The sequence below is a fragment of the Phycomyces blakesleeanus genome, assembly GCF_001638985.1.
Source record: "Phycomyces blakesleeanus NRRL 1555(-) unplaced genomic scaffold PHYBLscaffold_1, whole genome shotgun sequence".
Lineage (NCBI taxonomy): Eukaryota > Fungi > Mucoromycota > Mucoromycetes > Mucorales > Phycomycetaceae > Phycomyces > Phycomyces blakesleeanus.
Window position 1 is genome coordinate 636106 of NW_017265134.1, and position 17919 is coordinate 654024.

General features: G+C 38.7%; 6 protein-coding genes across 6 annotated transcripts; 5 read left to right on the plus strand and 1 right to left on the minus strand.

Annotated features, from left to right (window-relative positions):
* Positions 1 to 133: 133 nt before the first annotated feature.
* On the plus strand, positions 134 to 3942 carry PHYBLDRAFT_76712 (Zn(2)-C6 fungal-specific transcription factor; the record flags this gene model as incomplete). Its single annotated transcript, XM_018443182.1, has 7 exons — positions 134 to 200; positions 380 to 490; positions 675 to 736; positions 1028 to 1132; positions 1637 to 2914; positions 2988 to 3378; positions 3443 to 3942. The coding sequence occupies 7 exons, from the start codon at positions 134 to 136 to the stop codon at positions 3742 to 3744; spliced, it is 2316 nt and encodes a 771-aa protein (XP_018298498.1). The 3' UTR covers positions 3745 to 3942.
* A 635-nt stretch (positions 3943 to 4577) lies between these two features.
* PHYBLDRAFT_178608 (hypothetical protein) lies at positions 4578 to 7529 on the plus strand (the record flags this gene model as incomplete). Its single annotated transcript, XM_018438015.1, has 3 exons — positions 4578 to 5234; positions 5513 to 6655; positions 6739 to 7529. The coding sequence occupies exons 1-3, from the start codon at positions 4586 to 4588 to the stop codon at positions 7527 to 7529; spliced, it is 2583 nt and encodes an 860-aa protein (XP_018298499.1). The 5' UTR covers positions 4578 to 4585.
* A 492-nt stretch (positions 7530 to 8021) lies between these two features.
* On the plus strand, positions 8022 to 8574 carry PHYBLDRAFT_102599 (hypothetical protein; the record flags this gene model as incomplete). The annotated part of the gene is made up of 3 exons (XM_018427733.1): positions 8022 to 8190; positions 8273 to 8404; positions 8486 to 8574. Coding segments are annotated over 3 exons (390 nt in total), but the record flags the coding sequence as incomplete, so codon positions are not given.
* Positions 8575 to 9029: 455 nt separating this feature from the next.
* On the minus strand, positions 9030 to 11453 carry PHYBLDRAFT_120407 (hypothetical protein). Its single transcript, XM_018428738.1, has 6 exons — positions 11441 to 11453; positions 11254 to 11360; positions 11067 to 11128; positions 10932 to 10996; positions 9917 to 10867; positions 9030 to 9838 (listed from the first exon to the last, which is right to left on the minus strand). Exons 2-6 carry the CDS (start codon positions 11356 to 11358, stop codon positions 9132 to 9134), a joined length of 1890 nt encoding a protein of 629 aa, XP_018298501.1. The 5' UTR covers positions 11359 to 11360; positions 11441 to 11453; the 3' UTR covers positions 9030 to 9131.
* A 544-nt stretch (positions 11454 to 11997) lies between these two features.
* On the plus strand, positions 11998 to 13716 carry PHYBLDRAFT_178610 (basic-leucine zipper transcription factor). The gene is made up of 2 exons (XM_018438016.1): positions 11998 to 13169; positions 13295 to 13716. The coding sequence occupies exons 1-2, from the start codon at positions 12044 to 12046 to the stop codon at positions 13660 to 13662; spliced, it is 1494 nt and encodes a 497-aa protein (XP_018298502.1). The 5' UTR covers positions 11998 to 12043; the 3' UTR covers positions 13663 to 13716.
* Positions 13717 to 14582: 866 nt separating this feature from the next.
* PHYBLDRAFT_178611 (hypothetical protein) lies at positions 14583 to 17652 on the plus strand. Its single transcript, XM_018438017.1, has 3 exons — positions 14583 to 14781; positions 14890 to 15783; positions 15897 to 17652. Exons 1-3 carry the CDS (start codon positions 14676 to 14678, stop codon positions 17468 to 17470), a joined length of 2574 nt encoding a protein of 857 aa, XP_018298503.1. The 5' UTR covers positions 14583 to 14675; the 3' UTR covers positions 17471 to 17652.
* Positions 17653 to 17919: the final 267 nt, after the last annotated feature.

A 17919-nucleotide genomic window follows, 5' to 3' on the forward strand; every position in this document is an offset into this window, starting at 1 on the left:
TACTTACTTGTCATGTCTTAAGCCAACTTAAGGGCACTTTTTTTTAAAAAAAAAAATACAAAAAAAAAGATTGGCGCAATGCATACAATTCTTGTTTGGTTAATCTTAGTGATTTTCATTTATAGAATAAATAATGTATTTAGTATTAAGATTGGCCAAAATCAACGTAACCAATGAGTTATTGGAATATAGCCTTAACTGTAAGGCTCCTGAGATCAAAAGTGTCATTTGTTGTCATAATAAAAAATTCGCAAAAATTAAAACGCCCATTACATATTGGTACAAAGTCATAAAATATAACCACCATTGAAAAAATATTTGTATGGTTCAAGAAGAAATCATTCTATATCCACAAGACATTCTTACGAGTAAAATATAGTCTTAAGTCTTATATTAATAATCAAATGTACAATCACTAGATATACCAAAAGCAATCTAGTAAAGGCAGCAAAATCGGCTGTTCACTGTCAGCATTTTGGGGTAGATGCTGGTATATAATCTATAAATCGGTTGCCTATAATAGAATATATCCCATATTAATTGAACGCTTTGGCAAAATATAACTCTGAATAATATATACTTTCCTAGCATTGTATTAGGGCTCATATGCATAATTATGCTTTGATCTTAATAAACTCTGGTTTTTATTTGATTTCACTTCTTTATACCAAAAGGTTCGGTAGTTGAAAAATATACCGAGGGCTCGCTGAAAAACTGTTGTGGAACAAAAAGTAGGGTAATTACATTTAGCCTTTAGCGAGAATATGATCGGTTAAATTCTATCACTGTAATTTGGTTTGCCAAATGTAACTTTAATAATTCTGGTTCAGTTATATTTTCTAAACTCGGTTCTTAAATAAAATCCTTATTGAAAGTATTTATATACTTCCATACTATTCTAGCTTGGTTTCTCAAGATCAGTTATTTGGTTTACTCTTTTCAGTAAATTTTGGGTCGCTTCCCGTTCACATGGATCACGGCCCAGAAATATTGGAAAAAATAGGACAAGAAACTACTGCGGCAGTAGATGTTTAGATCCCCGTCAACCTTCTTTATTTTGGAGAACTTTATGGACAATCATCGCCTGTTGATCTTCGAATTTTTGTACGGTCAAGTTACCATATACAGCTGTGTAAGTGTATCAATATTCAACCACATTTATTTCCAGGATCTGGAGAGTATTCAAACCCTAGTAATGGAATAAAACATACTGTCAAACGTTGACATAAATGGATAACATAATGTGACAATTTTCTTCGGTCATGACCAACTTATTCTTTGAACCTGATTGCTCAGCTCGACTGTCCTTAGAGATCATTTTTAAAAAACTATATCGGCGAATGTAGTCTGTCCTTTTTTTAGCGACACAAGTAACAAGTTCCTTTTTATGCCCCCACTGTTTTGCTTTCATCTAGTCCTTGAAATATCAAATTAAAACTAGTCCTCGTACTTGTGACTTGATTCCTCTCTTCTTATCACTGCGATCGAAAAACGACTAAAGCTATTAGTAAATGGAGCTCAATCGTCGAAGAGCAACACCATGTAAAGGTAACTTTATTGTGCTTACTATTATCCTCTGTCAACTTATTCATAGAGAAAAAAATTAAACAAAAAAAAACAACTTAACAATCAAGAGTGCAGAAAACAGCGTCGAAAATGTGTATGGCAGACGAATTCTAAGATATGTGATCGATGTTACCGTTTGGATCGAAAATGCCTTTCAATCTGCGATTCAGTTGATACAAATTCAGAATCATCGTCATCAGAACAAGAAGAAAAGCCAATGCCTAACGATAAAAAGCTTGAAGAGATGTACGAGCAAGTAATCCAGCTTGAGAAAAGCATAAAAGATCTCGAACTTGAATTGAATCAGAAAAAGTCGAAAGAAGCATATATGTCTCCAGTGAGCTTGTTATCTGAATCAGATTTCGAGGATGATACCTTCAGTGTACAAAGCAACCAGCTGCAACTTTTTGATAAGCAAATTGTATCTTCCAACCCATCTAACAGCTCATCGCGCTTACCACAATATGAGTGGACACTAGGAATGGTGAATGGTCGATTGCAACTGTTAAGCGAAATCCATGACTATGATGAGCTTTTAATGTACATGAGTGCCTCGTTAAGATACCTTTCGCCTTTTGGAGCCTCTTTTCACACTACATCCATCCTGTTCCAAACGAAGACACAGAACTCTTTTATGCCAAGAATGCTCAAACTTATGTCTAGTGCTACACCAACTAAAAACCGAAAACCCGTTGTACCCATCGGATTGGCACCCAACCCACGCACAACCATTGATATCTTGGTCAATTCTTTTTTTCACTGTATTAATCAATACCTTCCGTTAATACATGAACCCTCGTTTAGAGAATACTACAAAAAACTTGTTGATCCTCTTTCTTCTCCCATGACTACGGCTATATGCGCTAGTATGTGCAGCAGCCAATGTGGTCACCTTAACCTGCCGTATAAACTGAAACGAGATATGAGCGAATATTTCTACCAAATATCTAAAGATTCTCTTGGCGACATATTTGATGATCCTAACCGACGTTTGGAGACAGTAGTCACAACTAACTTACTGGCAGATTTCCTACTCAATATGATGCGACCACGCGAGGCGAGAAATTTGCTGTCTATATCCTTGCTAATCTGTCAAGATCTAGCGAGTTACTACAATTCTCCTGAGCGCACTCTTATGGAAACAGCTTTATATAATAGACACTACAACGCTTCTAACATCCTCTGCCGAGTGGTGACATATATCATCGAACGCAGGGTAAACAAGAAACGATTCATGCCAGTGCCACTATATCCTTTGCCTGGGGAATCACTTAAAACAGTGGCATACTTAGATGTATTTAACCGAATACTACGTTGGAACAACCACCCTTGCGTATTGCATTTTTTAGTAAGTCATATATCTAGTTATTTGTTAGAAAGAGATAAAAACAAGATTTAATAATTTATATGTTGCTTTTTAGGACCAAGTCAGACTAGTAGAAATGGGCCATGTCGGGGAACTCAACATTGAACATATCCTCGAGTTTGAACGAATAGTCAGCCTTTGGTGGAAAGAGCTCCCCGAGGAACTTAAGATGTGCGATGATCCGTTTGGTCACGATGTTGAAAAACTTGTTCAAGAAAACAAAGTGGAACTACAAATAATGCTCATAACATTTTATCACATCTTCTTGTTTGAGGTCTATTCTTGCCTAGTACAGCCCAAGTTTGTTAGCTCCAACCCCACCGATGATTCCAACCAAAACATCAAAAAACTGATTCAAGAACGAGCAGTATCATTCTTATTGAAGAGCGCGAATTTTCTTGTTGAAGCATCAAAACAAATAAGGAAGCAGAGCTTCTTGTGCTTTTGTAAGAAACCTAAAAAAAAACATTTTTTTATGGTAAATTATCTAACATTTTTAAATATATTTAGTTACTTCTGAATTTATATTCCGAATAGTCGACACACTTTCTATGCTAACCGAGATTTCTAAACCAAGTGCCACATTGGAAGCAAAGCGTATTCTTCGTAAAAGCTTAAAACAGTTGTATGATTACACTGATATATGCCATGACATCAAGGAGGTGCCTCGAAAACCATTTAACTTACTCTCGGACGAGAGCGATGAAAACATCATTCAATTATACGACTCTTTCTCAAATCCTCGTTTAGTATTGATGTACGATCTAATAACATCTATTACTAAAGAATCAGGTTTAACGAGAGAAGATTAATGTCTCTTAAAGACAATTTTTTCTGTTTTGTTTTTTTTTTCGCTTGGAATGTTTACAATTATTTATCATATATTTATAATCTTATCCATAATTAAATTGAATACTAGTATGTCAATTACCTGTAGCATTTAGCAAAACTATTCTGGCATTTGCCTCTCGATTTTCTTTTGTTAAATAAATATTGCGTATTCTACCTATATTCCTAGAATGTTTGTTCTGTTGGACAATAATTTATTTAGAAAGTTTTATTTAACGTGCATGTCTAATACTTATTACATTGGGAAAATATGGAATCCACTTTATGCTTAGTAAATACTCACAATGACTCAAATTTTATGCTGAAAATCCTTCTAATTTATAAATATTTATATTTATGCACGCTGTTAAATCTCGAGTTTTGATCTGGCTATATATTTTAATAACGATAACAATAGTAAAAGGCATTGACTAAGAAAGAGCTATAAATAATGACATGGCTTTTATAAATAAAGCTCATTATCCATTTTGTCCTGCTCAAGGTACATATAAGTAAACTGCTAATAAACAAAGCTAAAAATACTGAATATAATTAAATAATCCTTAGTTTTTATTATTGTTCTTTAGAAATCATTATTTTTATAATGTTCTCCACATGTTCCTAGCTTCTCAAGAATCACCTTTTTTGGAAGCAACCAATAAATTCTTCATTTGATAACCTGATATTTTCTGAGATTTAACCAAAACTTTTTGCGTCATGAGAAACAAAGTCACGCATTTGCAACTCTGATTTAGGCTCTTTGTTGCCACTGCCTTTTTTTTGGGGGCGGTTTGCTTTTTCTTGAACCCAGAGCTATAAAATACCATGCAAAATAACATCGATCCTCGAGTATCAATTAGCGAAAAAAGGAAGATGGCAAGTAATTCAGCTGGAAACGACTTCTCAATTACCCCTGGAAAATCATCAGCCGAGTCTCGTGAACTCCCCCAAACACATGTCAACTATTTCCCAGCTTCCAAGACAAATCGTGCAGGCGAAAAGAGGGAAAGACACCTGGAAGACCAAAACGATCGTAACGAATCCAACAAAAAACGCTCTAATCCACTCCCAATAACAGAACGTTTGAAAGGACAATCTGCCTCCCAAAAAAGCCTTCTTAATGGATCTCAAAAAAATAATACACCTTCTGACCATCAAGTTGGAAAAGATAAGAACAATGACCGAAGACTTCCAACTTCTCGAATATCTAGTCCTCAAACACGAACATCCTCAAACTCCAACACATTAACAGCCAAAGAAAGAGAAGCCTTAAAAGTAGATGCTAGAATGTTTATTCGGCAACTTCCAATCGACCCAAGCAAGAGAGACTTAATCGTCTTTTTTGAGAAGTACGGAAAAGTACTTGATGTATCACTCAAGGGAAACTATGGCTTCGTTCAATTTGATTCTCCAGAAGCATGTCGGTCCGCAGTCCGGGCTGAAAATGGGCGCCACTTTAAAGGCATTACTCTTGGTAGGTTCTTTACTTTTTTATTTTATTTTATATATATATATATATTCGTCCGTTTGGATTGTGTCCCTTTTCTTCTTTGTGGCATGGAAGTATCATTGGCATGATTTTGTATAGGTCAAACATTATGGTTGAGATAAATAGAAATATCTCCCATTTACTTCCAGTAATTCTTCCTTTTGGGAGTATCTGGGGATATCGAGCACAAATTTATTGAGTCTAGCATTCGCGAGATACATGTGAAACACTCGATTGATAATGATCATGTCAATGAAATTAAGAGAATTGCACATCTCTTCAACCTTGCACTTCGAAACTTTCTGCCCTATTTACCTCTCGCCCTCAATCTACGAACAATGAGCCAATTTGTTCCACTCATATTCTTTGCTTGCTCTTGACAGGCCTAGAAGTCTGCCGCCACAAACCTTCTGGTAAAGACGCTGAAAAGGTAGTCCCTAATCGCCACAACAACCATCGCGGCGGAAGATCGCCCTCCTCAGAGCGCCGTAAACGCTCTCCCAGCAAATCTCCTCCCCCTAAAAGACGCGAAAACTTACATTCTGGACAAAATCGTGATCACCAAGATAACTCCTCACGAAACAATTCTACTGGAAAGAGACGGGCCGAAAAAAATACAACTGAAGATACCTATGAAGACGCAACTTCTTACTCCAAGAGTGATACTTACAATAGTAAGGTCAGACGCATTGAAGATTTGTATCCTCCAGCATCCCCTAAGTACGATGTTCACTCCAACCCATACATCACTACCCAGTACCGACCCGAGACCTTTGGCTTTGGTGTACGCACCGTTGGCCAATCTCGCTTTCCAGAAGAATACAAACCAAGTGTAAGACGCGAGCTTACTAGCTCTGGCTTTGTCACTGTGCGCTCTGAACCGTTCCCAGAAAACTATCCGCCTGTACAAAATGGAATGCCTTTCCAGGATCGTTCTCAGAACGAGTACCGACTTCAACATCTACAGCTAAACAATTTTCCCCTTCGAATGCCCCCCTTGCCTTCTCCAACCACCGAACGAAATGAACTCAGACAAACACCTAACAACACCTCCCAAACTCATTCTCCTCGTCGTGCCACCAGCCCTCTTGCTGGCAACCAAGCAACTCCTTATCCCAATGACTTTGAAAGTAATACCCCTCTTGTGCAAGCAATTGTTTGGGGTGACGTCAACCACAACTTTGTGGAGTATATTCATATTGCATTCAAAGCTCAAGGAATCCCTATCCAAACCCGTTTCTTACAATATGGAGTTGTTTCCCGTGATATTGTTATTAAGCAGATGATAATGGAGGGTGCCCGAGCAGTTCTCATCGTAGAACCTGATCAAGAAATCCAAGGCAAGGTATACCTACAAGTTTTCGAGCAGAGCGGTAGTACAGACACCAACAGTGTCCGTTTTGATGGTAAAGTATCCCCATTTAATAAGAATAAAGAAAGATATATTTGATATATATGATAATGCTAATTTGTGAGAGAAATCGTATAGAATATGACAGCATTACTGTCAAAGATGCCATTATAATTCTCCATCGTGCCCTGCAAAACTCTCCCTCTCACTCTCCACTTCCTGTGGTACCTCAAGCATACAATCGTAGCAAACAGCCTGCTACTCTTCCTACTGCTGTTGATAAGCTACCCGTTTCTTCACTGCAGCCAAACCACCTAGGTTTTGGTGGTATTCCCCACCTTCCCCAGTTTGCCCATCCTTCCGTTGTTAACAATCCTGAGCCTATCCCAGGCATTGCTACTGGAAACGTAAACGCCCTGGCAGCCTTCCTTACCTTGATGCAAAATGCAGCTGCCCAGACACCAGCAGCAGCTGCACCCCCTTCGGCCACTGCCCCTGATGCTCTTCAGCAGTTACTCGCTGCTTTTGGTGGAGCAAGTGCGCCCGCTTCTGCCCTCCCCTCTTCTTCTACGCAACCTTCCATCTGGGCTTCTGCACTAGGCTTATTGGCCCAACAACAACCCCAACTCAATAACATTATGGGTGCTGCCAATCTCTTTAATGGCACAAACGCCCAACTCTTACAAAGCATGATGGCAGCTGCATCAAATCCCACCCAAAATATCCCCACCTCCTCCCATTACGAATCTAGCCAACAGAATTACCCAAACCCCAAACAATCCTCGCTTTCTATGCCTCATAATGGCAATGCCATGCTTGAAAGAGACGAGATGATTAGTAGATTGCAAATGCTGTCTCAATCAGTTCAACAATCCCACCGTGCCCAAGATAGTACTCCCAAAAAAGAAACTAATAATAAGCGTGTATAAATATTAAGGCATAAATAATGTGATTAAGATAGACAGTTTCTCATTCCACATCACATTTGGCCATTCTAAAGTAAAGTTTAATTAAGCAATGGATGTGGGTCGTGTGACCGCTTTTCACTTTTTGCGCCACACATTTTCATCATTTATGGAGAAAGAGAGAGAGGGAAAGGTTTCTCAAAAAGTGCATACATTATGGCAGACGATAAAGAAAAGCAAGATCTGTTTGGGCTTGAGGCAGAAGATAGTGATGGTCATTCATCCCAAGAAGAAGAGGTTGAAGTGGTAGATAGTCGCTTCAAAACCATGCGATCTCGTACAAAGAAATCTCAAGCTGACGATGAAAGCGATCTCGACAGCGACGATGACATCTCTGACGACGGCAATGATGACATTTTTGGTGATGAGAGTGATGAATCTAAAGAGGAAGATACTGAGGAAGTCTCGGGTGAAATAAACGATAAATCAAGCAGCAAGACTGCATCAAAGAAAAAGAAAAAGATCAAGCCTTTGACACCCGAAGAACTCGAAAAATTTGAAAAGGAACAAAAAAAGATGGGTGTTTGCTACTTGCCCAGAATTCCTCCCTTTATGAAACCAATGCGTGTAAAGGCCCTTCTTTCCGAGTATGCTGAGATTGGTAGAATTTATCTTCAGCCAGAAGGTAAAATAGATAAATGAAACCGAAGAATAAGTTAGCAGAAACTATGGAAACCAGGATATTGAAGATGCTTTGGTATTTGTAGATCCCAAGATCACAGCACGTCGGAAAAAGTACGGAAAGAACAGAAGAGTTAACTATGTCGAAGGCTGGGTAGAGTTTAAGGATAAGAAGCGTGCAAAGACATTGTCTACATATTTGAACATGAAGCAAATTGGTAAAAAAAAATCACTGGGCTAATTTTAGTGAACACAGAAATAATTGCCCATATAAACTTACTTTGTGAAAAAAAACATAGGTGGAAAGAGAAAGAGCCATTACTACCATGATGTGTGGAACATTAAATATTTACCGAAATTCAAATGGACTCACTTGACAGAACAAATTGGTAAGATATAGATATATATATATATATCTAAATGATTAAGTAACTGATATATTGTGATATTGTCTACAGCTTATGAAAGACAGGCACGCGAACAGAGACTCCGTGCTGAAATTGCCCAAGCAAATCGTGAAAATAAGACTTATATCCAGAATGTCGAACGATCTAAGATGCACAAGAGTATTGAAGAAAAGAAGAGAAAGCGTGGTGATGATGATGATGGAAAGACTGAGGTCTTGCGTAGATCATTCAAACAGAGAGAATTGGTGGAGCGTGAAGGAGACACTTCAGCAAAGGCTTTAAAAACTGGAAAGGCTGCCATGGATCGTGTGGATGATACCATGAAGAGTGTGCTCAGCAAGGTGTTTGGCAAATAGAATCCATCGTAAATAGAATATTATAATAATAACAATAAATAGCCAAAAAAAAACTAAAAAAAAAACTGAAGACATTGTTTCATTGCATGTGTGTGTATAAAGTCTCTTTTAAGTAATCTAAACGTCGAGACTCAAGACAACAGTTGAATTTATTTGGAATATTAGTATTAAACTCAAGTTAATCACCCTTTGTTGATAATGGCAGAAGAATATGCTATAGTAGTAGGATTTGCTCGGCATGTAGCCTCTCTCTCTTTTGTATGATTGATGCTTATTAGTCGCGTTATCCGACCAAAACATTTAGATTTTCCTTGGATAAATAAGAAGCGGGAATCTACACTTAGGTATCCAGGTTCCTTCATGAAACGGAATACGCATATGCCTCTTTCTCCAGACGCTAATTCTGTTGTTTCTAACGATTGAGGTATTGATGGCTCGTTGGATAAGCAATCTGCTGCGGAAGGATTGTTATTCGATGCTATTTGTGGCTCAGTCGCTGTGTTTTTTCTTATAGACATAATTCGTGCTGGTTGCCGCACGGATCCGAGATGAACTAGGCCACAAGCACCTTTTGCGATACGCGTTTGATGATAAAGGACATTAAAATCTGCCTCAAACTCGAAAAAGCACTCTGGGGTGTCTGTGCCTAATACAAACATTCCTTTTTTGATGCAAAGCTCCTTTCGATCCGGGGAATATACTGCAAGCGTTGTTGTTTGTCCGCTAGAGGCATAGTGAACTGGCATGCGATGTCTGTGCATTGAGCTAACCATTATATTTACAAAGTTTCCCTCGGAATCCGGGCCAAGGAAATAAGTTCGTGGTGTGCTACTGCCCCTGATATCAATTGAACCTTTTTGAAGAACACCTCCAATGACAGCGCCTACATCTACATTTTTAAAAGAACAAAAAAACTGAGCTTATCAAATTCAAACCGCACAATTTTTTTTGGGTGTCTTGAGTGTACCTGGAAGTGAATAGACACTCTCGATCTGGAATTCTACTGGTCCCACCAGTAGTTTTTCATTGTTCTCCTTTGTGGGCTTGGGCAAAAGTTCAAAAAAATGCTCAAGATGACTAATATTTGTGTCCATGACATTAGACACTAAGAATATCGGAATTTTTGACCCTGTTGAGACCAAATCTGCTGCGCAACTAATGATGCTGTCTGTGTCTTGCACAACTACTGGTATCCTGTTGATCAAGGGGGACTTAAGAAGATAAAAAAGGGATCTAAGTGTGCGACTAAGCTGATCTGGTGTAGCAGCATCTGTCTTTGTCACGACTACAAATACAGGAACGTGTAGCATAATTGCTAACAAAAGATGCTCTTGTGTCATATCTGTTATACGGCCTGCATTTCCAGAAACTACTAGGCATGCATAATCTGGTGCATAGCCCGTTAGACCAGATATGGTTGTCTTGAGATACTTGGGGTGTCCGCAGGTATCAAGAAGTGTGACAAGTTTTGAGCTTTGTTCACAGATCTGCTCCCAAGTACTGATGTTCATAGTCGCAAAATTTATGAGACTTCCCCCTGAGTCATAACCGATAATTTCGTGTGCAATAGAAGATGTGTTTCCAGAAGCAATTTCATGTCGATGCCGCAGTAGGCTCATTCGTCCAACCCCGTTACCATTATCTCGCTCTCCATGGGCAATTCGACCTAGTAGCGTTGATTTTCCTGCATTTGAACCACCTACTATTGCAATACGTATATCCATAGGCCATCGTGAGTGAGTTGAGTTGTTCTTCTTGACAAGGGCTTCCACAACTCTGTTATCAGGAATAGACGAATGGAACGAAAATTCGGGATCGCCGAGTATAACCTCCCGTACTATATACACATCGGCTTCTAATAAGCTAGCCATTTTTCTCAGAGTGCTCAATGATGTTTCCATTTCTTTAGACGAAAGACCTGTTCACCCAAAAAATTGGTTTGAGTATGTTTTGCAACATAATCCAGATCTTTTTCTTTTTACCTATACAAGTGCCATCATCAGCTACACCTATTTCATATAGAGCCTCTCCATTTCCTTCAGATATTCTAATGTGTATAGATGTGTATGCGTTAGTTAGTTGTGCCTATATGGAAGTATTCTTTCTCTATCTCTTACCGCCATTTTAGTTGAGTTACGAGCTGTTCTAGCCTTTGAGTGGTTGGTCCGATCAATTTTAACTATGTTGATAATGTATTTATCAGTAATATACACAGACATATGTATATATGTATATATATATATATGTGTGTGTGTATTGATTTGATTTGGTTTGAAGTGTGGTTGATAATGCGATATATTTTACTTTATATTCAACGTTGCCTTTGTGGTCGACTTCTGGGGGTAGGTTTCCTTGTGAAAAGCCGTTTGTCCAAAGAGAGTCAGAATATTCTTTGGTATCGTTTCGCATGCCTGAGTGAATTTTGAGATTAGTTAAAGAGAGAAAGGTTTAGTCATTGGCTTAATGGAATTCGGAAGGGAACTTTGCTTACTGCCTTGTTCTCTGATAGTGTGCCCATGTGGGTATCAATCGGAGCAAGAAAGTCCCACCGGTTCCCATTCCAAGCCAAGAGCTCAAAAACTCCCAATTTTGGTTGACCGTCACCTAGCTTTGGAACCTGTCTGGGCATGACACTCCAAATTGGTAATGTAAAGAATGACGCTGAAAATCCCACCAGACAAATAAATAGTGGATTATACTTTTGCAACCAAACTTCTTAGGGATATTTTTTAAGAGTTGGTACACTACTTTAGAGGATTGTAAGCCATCAAGAATAATATATTTAGCATCCTAATAAATAAATAAATAAATACACTGTTACATAAAGAAGTTGATTCTTTTTTTACATTGAATTTGACTTTTAAAATTATCTCATCCTAATTCCCAAAATCGCTCAAATTTTCTGCTTCACACAATTATAATGATTTATTGCAATAAAAATAATAAATATATATAAAAATCTTGCTTGTGACTCTCCCCCCACCCCCTCTTTCTTCTCTCCTTGTCCCTAATCTCTGCCAAACCTTCTTTTTCTCCCCTCTTTTTTTTGTATTAAACAAAAAGACATAAAGCCCTATCTTACAGCCAATAATCAATGACAGAACTTGCCTTTGAATACTTTGACCCTGAGTCTGAGCTATGCAACCTAGACGAAAACGGTCGTCCTATCCGACCACGTAAAAAGCCAGGGAGAAAGCCCAATCCTCCTACACCTGCCCAACGCAAGGCACAAAACAGAGCTGCACAGCGCGCATTTCGGGAACGTAAACGTAGGGAGATGCGAGAGACAGAATCGACTATGAAGAGGAGCGTCCATGTTTTAGATAGTGCAGCTAGAGAAACAAAATTGTTGCGACAACGATTATCCGAACTATCATACGAGAACAAATATCTAAAGGGGGTCGTTCTCACCCTTAAATTGGCTTGTAAGGCTAATGGTGTGGAAATACCAAAATTCTGGGATGCCGGAGAGCTGGACGACATGGGAGCAGAAAAACTGTTGCATTCAAAGTCCAAGGATATACCACAGGCCCTCGAATTTTTTTTAAATAATCACAAGCAAATAATTGGAATCCCTCCACTTCCGCTGTCATCATATGCTGCTGCTACTACTACCAGCGTCACCACTACCATGAATAATTCTATAAATACAAATACGGCTGCGGCTACAACCACTACATCTTTAAATCATAACAATCATTTCAATAGTAACCAAGGCCAATTTAATCTATCTCAAGAACAGGAACATACACTCTGGACACCTGCTGGCTTGTCATTAAATTTCCCGGACACTCCACCTCTGGACCTTTCCCAACCACTTGCCTTACACCCGTCCTTTTTCCAGGATTATTATAATTCTATTACGTCCTCTTCTTCTTCCTTTAATCCTAAGGCTAGAGAATATAATGGCCGGCCACCTCCCGAGTGGCGTAAAACGCTCGAAAATTTGGGTATACAAGTGCACGATGGAATGACTAATATGGAAGACGATCAATCCTTATCGTCCAAAGATACGAATACGACGGATGCATTGGATGATATGTGGGTTGACCCTGCAACAGGGCTTTCACGTACAGTTACCGAAAGCCCAACACCTAATTCCCCAGTTGAAGAACCTACTCGACGAATCTTTCCTCCAATGACAGCAATACAAGCATTAGAATTCATCGAAAATACAATACAGCCTGATGAACTTCAAACTCGTTCTTTATTCCAACCCAGTAAGATGTTTTGCTATTGTTACTGTATTAAAGTGCTTTATCTATATAGCTATATATATATATCTCTGTGTGTGGGTATATACATGTATGTATATTTAATTTATTTGAACAATGATTATTTGTAGCTGAATTGCAACGCATGATTCCTCACGATTCTCGTATAGACGTCATCCCTGGAGCGTCTATGCGTGATCTCATGATAATATACCAGGATTTCTACGATGCGGACCAAATGTTTAAGATGGTCATTGACTCAGCTTTGTTCCTTGGTGGTGACCTCGGGAATTTGGATGCTTGGATGGTAGGACCATCGTTCCTTGAGAGGTATTGGTTCTTGTGCTCATTCCAGATTGGAGTAATCCGCCTCGACAATTCCGCCAATTATGCTATCAAGATAGCGAAGAATATGATAAATCTACTGTTGACTGAACGGAAAAATATGTACTTGCATCGAGATCTATTTGAGGATTGTTTCCCGCCTTGTACAATCTGATTACTTTATTGGCGAATAAAGCACAACCAACGCTAGTAACTTTGAAGTATATGTATATGTATGTTTTATATTTACACTTATTTTTGTAGTCGTGTTTGTATACACATTTGATGAATAATTATAGATAATAATTGTCGTATTCTGGTACTCTGGTACTCTGGCATTCTGGTATTTGTACATAGATAAAGATATTAAATATATAAAACAAATAAAAAAAAATTATTACAAAAGAGGAATATTCAAGTGCAATGTTCTTTTTTCGATCTTCAGGAAGAACCCTTTTTTTCTTGAAAGTTAGAGGGTTAAATACCAAATTCTGGTCTTTTTCTTTCTTTTTCTTACAATACCAATTTGAAAATAAGCGCTTAATTACTATCGCAAAAATAATAGTTTGGTAACATTTTATTTTACTTTTGAAACAATAGATAATATAAATATATATTATATATATATATATTAAAAGTATTGCTGTTTAATTTTAGCCAATAATGGTTTTTATTATTTGGTTTGTACTAAAACAACTTGACAGTTGTACATCCAAGAAATATCTACATCGCCGCACTTGGAATTTTAATTATACTTCTCCCTCAATAATGAAAGTGCCAGTAAATTTCTGCTGTCATGAATAATAAGTCATAATTTGAATATTATATATCAACAAAAGAAAAGAAAAAAAAAAGCAATTGAACACTGCTATTTTTTGTATAAATATATATGTATATATGAATGTACATATATAGGCATATACATATATGTGGGTGTAGAATAAATGAATAAATAAAACAAATATTTAGATTGTCTGAACGTGGTTTTCAAGGCACACCTGTCTGTGTGACCTCGTTCAGATCTGATTCTTTTTTTTTTTTTTTTAATTTGACTTACAGCACAGAACTAATATTTTTTACGCTCTATTTCTATCCCCATATTTACCTATACCTCTCCTTTTGTGTGCGTGTGTGCGTGTGTGTTTGTAGTTCTTGTGTGCGTGTTTTTTTTCTGTAATTAAAGTCAGGATGGGAACGCATTCCACTCAGTCTACTCGTTCCAAGGCAGCTTTTTACGGAATCTGCTGTACATTTGTACTTGTCATCTTTACCGCCGTCCTTCAATTTATCTATGGTAGGGCCCTAGACAAACCACAATAATTAAATGAGTAAATAAGTAGATAAAACAATGTCGAAGAATAAAGAAAGAGAGAAAAAAAAGTGTGCTTGACATCTTGAGTAGAACCAAACGATCGCAGTCGCTGCAGTGGCATGCTCAATGATGGCTGGTGGTTGGATGATGCCTACAAAGTATGGCAGCCGTCAGGATGTATGATGCACAACTTTCAGACATCAGAAATCTCTAGTTGTCTTGGTCACTCTAAACTACTCTACATTGGTGACTCTGTCGTTCGCCAACAATTCTATGCTACGGCCACATTGATCCGAGAAAACACAACAAGCATAGCCCCAGGACACACTGATGTTCGATTTGACTTTACCCCAGAAAACCTCTCGGTCGAGTTCTGGTGGGACCCTTATCTTAATTCTACCCGGACAGTCGAGTTGCTCGAATCAAGATCAACAGCTTCTCGTCCTAGTCTTCTCGTTGTTGGAACTGGTTTGTGGCACATGCGACATCTCGAGGATGATTACTATGTCGAGTGGAGAAATTCTGTCAATCGTGTATTTGATGCTGTCCAGGGTAACAAAAATAAGAATAACAAAATTGCCGATGCGGTCGTGATGGCTCCAGTCGAATTACCTTTTTTCGACCAACTTTCTAAAGATCGACATGACACCATAACTTTACCTAAGGTCGAGGTTATGAATGGATATCTCAAGGATAGACAAAGTGAACTCGAATTGACCACATCATTTGCTATACCTTTTGCTTGGAACAAGATATCAGTAGGGATGAACAATGCGACAAAGGACGGGTTGCATTTTTATCCCTCCGTGACTCAGGCACAAATCCAGCTTGGCTTGAACTACAGGTGTAATGATCAATTACCAAAGACCTTTCCGATGAGCAACACATGCTGTTTCCGTTATCCAACCCCCAGGTGGTATCAGACCATATTCTTCTTCTTATTCTTGGTATGGATACCTTTTGGCATGTACCTTGCCGGTTCAGGTAAAACTTGATGGAATAAAAGAGAATAATAATAATATTATTATTAGTATTATTTACTTATTTATATATCTATATATCTATACTTGTGTGTGTGTGTATACTTTTATCTATAGGATACATGAAAAGCGTGACCCAGTGCTTGTTTCCTTCAGAGTCTGTGCTGAAAGCACTGTTTTTGTTTGGTCTGTGCGTGATTTACATGTTTTTCGGCGACCGGACTCACCTCTTTGGCAAGATACACAAACACTTTGATCCGGCCATGTTTGGTGGACTTCTGGTTGCTGTATTGGTTGGGGGTCTGGTGTCCTTGAAATCAACAAACGAAGGTGACCTAGGATTCTTGAACAGAGACCAGACCGATGAGTGGAAGGGGTGGATGCAGGTCATCATTCTAGTGTACCATTTCACAGGCGCTTCTAGTGTTTCGGGGATCTACAATGCAGTCCGAGTACTTGTGGCGGGCTACCTTTTCCAAACTGGCTATGGCCACTTCTTCTTCTTTTACAAAAAAGGGGATTACGGATTGGGCCGAATTCTCAATGTTGTGGTCCGACTGAATATGTTGACGTTTGTGTTGCAGTATTTGATGGACACAGACTATCTGAGCTACTACTTTACGCCTTTGGTTTCGTTTTGGTTCTTTGTAATCTGGATTACGATGTATATACACAACAAGGCTAACCGGATAGTCTGGTTCCTTTTGCTGAAGATTGTGATTGCGTCGATGGTGACGACGACCTTGATCCATTACCCTGGGATCCTGGAGACTATCTTTGAATGGCTCAAGCTTGGATTCAATATTGACTGGGATGCTGTAGAGTGGCGGTTCCGGCTGAGATTGGACGCGTGGATTGTGTATGTGGGTATGCTGAGTGCATTTGCTTACATAAAGTGTATGGAGTACAAACTTCATGAGTCTGGAGTGTGGCCTATGGTAAAGAAGACCTGTATTGGATTGTCTTGCGTAGGGATGACCTGGTATTTTTGGTTTGAACTTTCGCAGGATACCAAGGTGGTCTATAATAATTCGCACCCTTACATTTCATGGGTGCCGATTCTAGCCTTTGTCGTTCTTCGGAACGCAACCGCAAAACTTCGAAATACGAGTTCTCGATTTTACTGTTTTATCGGCAAGATTTCACTGGAGACGTTTATTGGACAGTTCCACATGTGGTTGGCAGGCGACACACGGGGGTTATTAGTTGTACTTGCCCGCCCAGAGTGGGCCCGTGGACTGGGCTGGTGGCTTAACTTGGGAATATCGACAATACTGTTTCTTTCTGTATCTTATTACCTTGGTCAGGCTACTACCGAACTTACGAAGTGGATCTGTTCCGGTGTTAACAAAGCTTCCCAGTCTGTGGGTGCCCCTCGATATTATGAAACCAATGCTACTTCTGCTACCTCTGCTGCGGCTGCGGCTATTGGTGGAGGTAATGGTGGTGGGAACGAATACCAATCAATTCCGCTTCTTCCGGCCACCACCCAAACATTAGATACATCTGTTCACACGGAAACTTCGGCTGAAAGTCCATCTGTATCAGCACGGGGATCTATTGATGAAGAACTTGGGTCGCCTGTTAAAAGACCTTCTTGGACAGAGCGCATAGGATGGTTTTGGGGGGACGTTCGCGTCAAATGTGTTGCTTTCTTACTCTGTTTAGGAATTGTCAATAGACTGTGTTAGTGATGTATTATTATTCTTTTTCTTCTAATGTTTTGTTTTTTTAGTCTTTCTTTATTTCTTTGTTAATTCACTCCAAAGAAGAATTCTTTTTAGAAAATGTATTCTCTTTAACTTCTTTTCTCTGTCTCTCTCTTTATCTATATATATATATATATTGGTATTAATGTGTCTTTATGTACATGTGTATTTCTGTGCGTGTAATTTAGTATATTATATTATAGTATCCTGTACTGTAATGTACTGAACTGAACTGAACTGTATTGTATTGTGTGTCTGGGTGTGTCTGGGTGTATCTGGGTGTCTGTGCGGGTAATTGATCTGATGAGGAAATAAAAGCTCAAGTTGACTGAGAACTATAGTAAGAAGAATACCGATGACCGCTCAAGTGACTCTATTGAATGTATATACGAACGAAAGATGGGGGAGGGCTTCGGTTTGTATATCAAATG

Excerpts from the sequence above, each read along its gene's own strand:
- PHYBLDRAFT_178610 (XM_018438016.1), top strand. The coding sequence starts at position 12,044 with ATGACAGAACTTGCCTTTGAATACTTTGACCCTGAGTCTGAGCTATGC. Across the intron at positions 13,170-13,294 it reads TCGTTCTTTATTCCAACCCA|CTGAATTGCAACGCATGATT; the intron begins GTAAGATGTTTT and ends GATTATTTGTAG.
- PHYBLDRAFT_178611 (XM_018438017.1), top strand. The coding sequence starts at position 14,676 with ATGGGAACGCATTCCACTCAGTCTACTCGTTCCAAGGCAGCTTTTTAC. Across the intron at positions 14,782-14,889 it reads CGTCCTTCAATTTATCTATG|AACCAAACGATCGCAGTCGC; the intron begins GTAGGGCCCTAG and ends CATCTTGAGTAG. Across the intron at positions 15,784-15,896 it reads CATGTACCTTGCCGGTTCAG|GATACATGAAAAGCGTGACC; the intron begins GTAAAACTTGAT and ends TTTTATCTATAG.
- PHYBLDRAFT_120407 (XM_018428738.1), bottom strand. The coding sequence starts at position 11,358 with ATGCGAAACGATACCAAAGAATATTCTGACTCTCTTTGGACAAACGGC. Across the intron at positions 10,997-11,066 it reads GTAACTCAACTAAAATGGCG|AATATCTGAAGGAAATGGAG; the intron begins GTAAGAGATAGA and ends TATACACATTAG. Across the intron at positions 10,868-10,931 it reads TGATGATGGCACTTGTATAG|GTCTTTCGTCTAAAGAAATG; the intron begins GTAAAAAGAAAA and ends TTGGGTGAACAG.